The 5,054-nt window shown below is 45.3% G+C and overlaps 1 protein-coding gene across 1 annotated transcript; it reads right to left on the bottom strand.

The window, feature by feature from the left end:
• Positions 1-911: 911 nt before the first annotated feature.
• Positions 912-3,748, bottom strand: LOC311014324 (Krueppel-like factor 2). Its single transcript, XM_084010873.1, has 3 exons — positions 3,340-3,748; positions 2,058-3,054; positions 912-1,967 (listed from the first exon to the last, which is right to left on the bottom strand). Exons 1-3 carry the CDS (start codon positions 3,409-3,411, stop codon positions 1,792-1,794), a joined length of 1,245 nt encoding a protein of 414 aa, XP_083866999.1. The 5' UTR covers positions 3,412-3,748; the 3' UTR covers positions 912-1,791.
• Positions 3,749-5,054: the final 1,306 nt, after the last annotated feature.

Here is a 5,054-nt window from a genome sequence, read left to right as displayed (position 1 = left end):
CAACCAATAATAGACAGGGCCAGTGTGAAAACGGAGAGGTTGAGAAGAATGTCATTAGCCACTATCATCTTTGTGTTTGTTAGTGAACACAAATAAACTGCATGCTCAAGGTCAACATCTATGTCAAAGCATCAATCAACCTTATTATTATAATTTGAATTCTTCCTCATTTTGATGATATCAGTAATGATATACATGATGGTGATGTGATGGGTGTTTGTTTCCGACCTGTCTAATTGGGTCTCAACCTACCTGACCTGATGTTTTATGTGTGAGAGCAGCACCGATGTTATCTTTGTCAACTACACGAGAGAGGTGGAAAAAAACGGCTAACTCCTAGTAATCACTATTTCATTATTATTATTATTGAAATAAAAAGACATTGCTAAGCAGGCAGTGTGTCACTGTGAAATCTGAACTGTGACCGTTGAAATAAAGACGATCACATCTTCTCCCCAACATGTATCCCAGCCAAGCAGCCATCAGCCAAGGGAACACTTGTCCCTGTGAGGCTTTGAGACAGGATGTGTCTTCCTTTTCACCTTTCCGTCACTCCCACTCATTGTGGTTCGCCTGTATGCACCGACGCAGCCTCCATCTATATCCAGCCTCTGTAATTAGCCAATTGTCATGTTTCATTCAGTTTGTTCTAATTGTGCCTTTTTTCCAGTGAATTACTGTATTATTTCACTTTCATGTCAAAATAATTTAACCAGCATTACGTTCTCCAATTCTTTCATTCCAATTGTTTTTTGCATTGAAAATGTAAACGCATCCAGTATTTCTGAAAAACAAGGCGAAATCTGTGCTTTTAAAAACTGCTTTATGTGTGTGTGTGTGTGTCTATTCACCTCAAATCAAGTTTTATATCTTTATCATCTGTAATCATGCTCAAGACTCAGAAATCATGTTCATTAAGTTTAATAATTAAAATAAACTATTTACATCTTCAAGGAAGTACAATTCTTCAAGACACAGTCTTTTCTTTCCCCTTTTTTTTTTTGCTGTGTAGCCCTTTGTCAAAACAGGTGACGCTGAGATGTGAGACTGTAAAACCCTGACTTCAAATGCTAGTAGACAACAGACAGACTCACAGACACAGCGTCCTATTCAAGCTTTCAGGGTGGACAGAATGAAAGGCAGTTTTTCAACAAAACATTGTCTCGAAGCTTATTTCAAGCTTACAATATAACACAAAGAATCACAACTTTGATTGTCTTTTAGCCAGTGGAGGGTATGGCACTCGTAAGGCGTGTAATAACATGTTATAAAAAATAACTACTGGTGAAAATACCCAAAATAAAAAAGTGTTCTCTCTACTCTTCAAAGGATTGTCTGCTTCCAGTTGCTTCAGTGGCATGTGCCTGACATGTTGTGTGAAATGTTCCTTCAATAGACTGATCCATGTCTTACAACATTCCGTACAAAAATGTAGTACCAGCTACATATTATACAAAAGTCTAAATCCGAACAGAATTCATCTGTTTCTGTCGTATCCTCGTTGTTGTGTGGTTTGTTTTTGTTGCTTCTCTCGAAAATAACATTTAAATACATCTTTTCACAAAAAAGAAATTTATCTCCGCAAGATGTTCCCTTGGCCCCAATGAAAAACATGACTATAAGATTCCTATAGGTTAGTCAATGGTGGCCTCATCATACTGTATGGCAGTTTATGTTGTCATGGTAACACTACAGTTAATAGTCCTATAGGAACGTGAGTCTATACATATATCTATATCAGCGAAGCGTTCTTCTATAGCTCATCCTTTTTATAGAGGTCCTTCTCTTTTCTCACATGTGCCTCTTCATGTGCAGGGCGAGGTGGTCGGACCTGGAGAAGGCACGTTCACACAGGTGACACTGGAACGGCCGGTGTCCGGTGTGCTTTCGAAAGTGACGCGTAAGCTCATCGGAACGAGCGAACTTCCAGCCGCAGCCCTCCCAGCTGCAGTGGTACGGCTTTTCTCCTGTGGACGCAGAACACCCGTGAGTGACGTCATAGTTTGGAAGGCAGCGGACAGACAAGATGGATGTTTACCGCTACATGCAGGTCTTACCTGTGTGCGTCCGGAGATGAGCCTTCAGGTGGGAGCTCTTGGTGTAGGTCTTCCCACAGCCAGTGAACGTGCAGGTGTGTGTTGCGGTCCGTTTCCTCGGCCAGGACCGGCGACCCCTCTTCGGCTTGGTGTCCATCATTTCCAGCGGGGAGCACGGTGGGGTGAGCAAGGCCCGCTGGCCGGACGCCGGCTGCTGCTGCATGCCCATGCAGGCGTCCCCGAACATGCCGGGGGACTGGTGGCCGCGGTGCCCCACCGAGAATGGGAGCTGCATCCCTGTGCGCGGGTGAGGGAATCCCCCGGACGCGCAGCGGTGGTGCGGAGGAAAGCTTTGCGGGAAAGTCGGCGAGCCGGAGTTACACATGTGGGGCCGGTGGCACTCCGGGCTCATCAGGTCGTCTGGGCTGAGAGGCGGCGTCATGCTGCCCACCGCGGCCTGCGGGGAGTTGGCCCGCCGCGGCTGCTGCTCGTATGACATCATGCAGGAAACGTTCCCCTCGTGCTTGACTTTGGTGCAGCTCTGAGGCACCAGACCCACGCCGGGTCCGTACGTGTCCATGGAAGCGGGCTCCACTTTAATGTTCGGATGCTCGGGGAATAAATCCTGAGCGCTCTGGAAAGGCGCGGAGCTGATCAGGAATCTCCCCTGGATGCTGGGGTTGTTCCCGGTGAGGAAGCAGGTCTCCACGTCGGAGCGGAGGAGCTCCGCCATCAGGCTGTTGTACGGCGGCGGAGGGATGTGCATGCCCGGCACAGAGGTGTAACTGACCGGCTGCAGGGGCATCCCGGTCTGCTGCTGGTGAAACATGGACACTCCGGACTCGGGGAGTCGAAAGGACTCTTCCCCAGTGTGTGTGGCGGGCGCACTGTCGGAGACGGTGGTGTTAGCGAGAATAAACTCAAGATCCAAGATCGCATCCAGGTCCTCTTCGTCCTTTCTGCCGAGGCTGCTGCTGTCGATGTTGAGCGTAACGCTGCTCATGTCGTCCCTCCACCTCTGGAGTGAAGACGAAAGCATAATCAGTTTGTTTTAAAATGTACAACTGTTTACAAGTTTCCCCCACACGGCACCACACGGACCATTCTCCCCATTACATTAGCACGAAACAGCCCGGTGAGAGAGGGCTGCAAGACCCACACACTTTCACTTCGCAGTACACAGTTTTTAAACACGTTTCAAGTTGTAACAGTCTGACACCAGCCGGAGGAGAGGAGAGCATCAAGTGTGTGATTCAGTAAAGCATCGTATTTGTTCTCAAAACAAGTGTTATGTAAAACTTACATCTCCCCAACATGTCTCCTTCTGGTTGGCAAACGTAGAGATTGATGGTAAAACGGTCCCACTAAAGGCCATTTCTATGGGTAATTTAAAAAAAGTAAAAAATCGCCCTTGAATATCGAGAAATACACTATTTGTGATTGAAAGGAAAGCAGCGCGCTCTGCTTCGGCTCCGCTCCGATGAGCTGCTGCTCTTCACTTGTGTGCAGCTGTGCGTCTGGAAGGAGCAGCTTTTCTTCTCAATATTGTTCGCAGTTTCGAACTCAGCCCGAGGCTGGGGGAAGGAAGCGCGTCCAGGATGGGGACGCTGCGCACCAGCCAGCCCCCTAAATTTAGCCTCGGTATAAAAGTCCGATTTTCCTTGCGAGTCAGAGACAGAGAGATGGTGAGAGAAGCAGACGCGGAATGCTCTCTGCTCCGCTGCGGGCTCTACTTAACCTCCTCAGGGAAGAACCCGCCTTCCGCCAAACCTGGCCAACAACTGGCAGGCAGAGACAGAGGCCGCCCTTAGACCGGTGTCACTTAAAGAGCAGTTAACACGGTGTTGACAAACAAAGCCAACAGAAACGACACCAGGCACTAGAAGGGCTTTCCACAAAGAGCAATAGAGAAGCTCCAGCTCCGCTTTGAGCTTCCCTCTATATTTGTTTGCGATGTCGCTGGCCACATGACAGCACAGCCACCCTTAACCTGCCCTCCTCAGGGACGAACTTAAATATTGAGGTGACACAGGTTATAACGTCATAATTGATTGTGAATGAATGGTTTGTATTTCACGTGTTTGGGTTGAAATCTTTATCTGCAGTAAAATCATAACTGTCAAATAAATGTGGTGGAGAAATAAGTGTGGTGGAGAAATAAGTGCAAAATATATATCAATAACACCAAACCTGTATAAGGAAGTTTGTTTAGTGACGTGGTGACGCGCTGCCACAGAGGAACACTGAACTGTGAGTTCTACCTCGACTTGTGGACATTAAGTGGACAATTCATAACCCAACGAAAAAGAAAAAACGCCAAAGTAAATCCTATACCGTGCCTCAGGGACCTAAGACTTTTGGTTGGTCTTATCTTTCTTCCTCTTGTTGACCGATTACATTGATTATCATGTATTAATTAATTTGATCATAGAATTACAGGTGAATATAGCAAACATTTTAACCAAGAGATTTTATCACTAAACTTTACCATGCTCAGTACTTACATTAAGCTTATTCGTTTTTGTAGGACAAGTTTTCTGAAATGTTATGTTTAAATATGCAAATGAGTCATTATTTCATGAATGATGTGCTAATTTGCATATACACACAACATGAATCTGACATTGGACATCATTTTGTTACATTATAGAGTCAAAGGTTTGTACAGAGTCCATAAATCCGAACATTATTTATTGTATTTCAATACAAAGTAGTAAAATAAACAGCTAAATGTGCATTTTGCAAGTTTTCTTTGCACATGTCTCAAAGAAGACGGAAGTGAAATAGCCCCAAACCTACGAATTGATCAGTGAAAAAACAGTGTTTTTGCCTCAACTCTCTTTGTGTGAACATGTTTTCCACACTTGTCTCATGGATACATTTCATATATAATTATTATGTTCAGAAGATTTATTTTGTGATATCTCAGATGTTACTGGTCATTTGTGGCTGACATAACTGAATGTAGGACTTGACGTGGGAATGAGTGTTACCTGATGAAGACACAATGGGTCTCAT

The sequence above is a fragment of the Eutrigla gurnardus genome, assembly GCF_963514095.1.
Source record: "Eutrigla gurnardus genome assembly, chromosome: 6".
In the NCBI taxonomy this organism is placed as follows: Eukaryota; Metazoa; Chordata; class Actinopteri; order Perciformes; family Triglidae; genus Eutrigla; species Eutrigla gurnardus.
This window is presented reverse-complemented; position numbering and strand designations above follow the sequence as displayed.

Bases quoted from the DNA above. Each gene is read 5' to 3' on its own strand.
- LOC311014324 (XM_084010873.1), bottom strand. From the start codon at position 3,411: ATGGCCTTTAGTGGGACCGTTTTACCATCAATCTCTACGTTTGCCAAC. The intron at 3,055-3,339 runs GTAAGTTTTACA...TCTTCACTCCAG, and splicing joins AGGAGACATGTTGGGGAGAT to AGGTGGAGGGACGACATGAG. The intron at 1,968-2,057 runs GTAAGACCTGCA...CTGCGTCCACAG, and splicing joins TCATCTCCGGACGCACACAG to GAGAAAAGCCGTACCACTGC.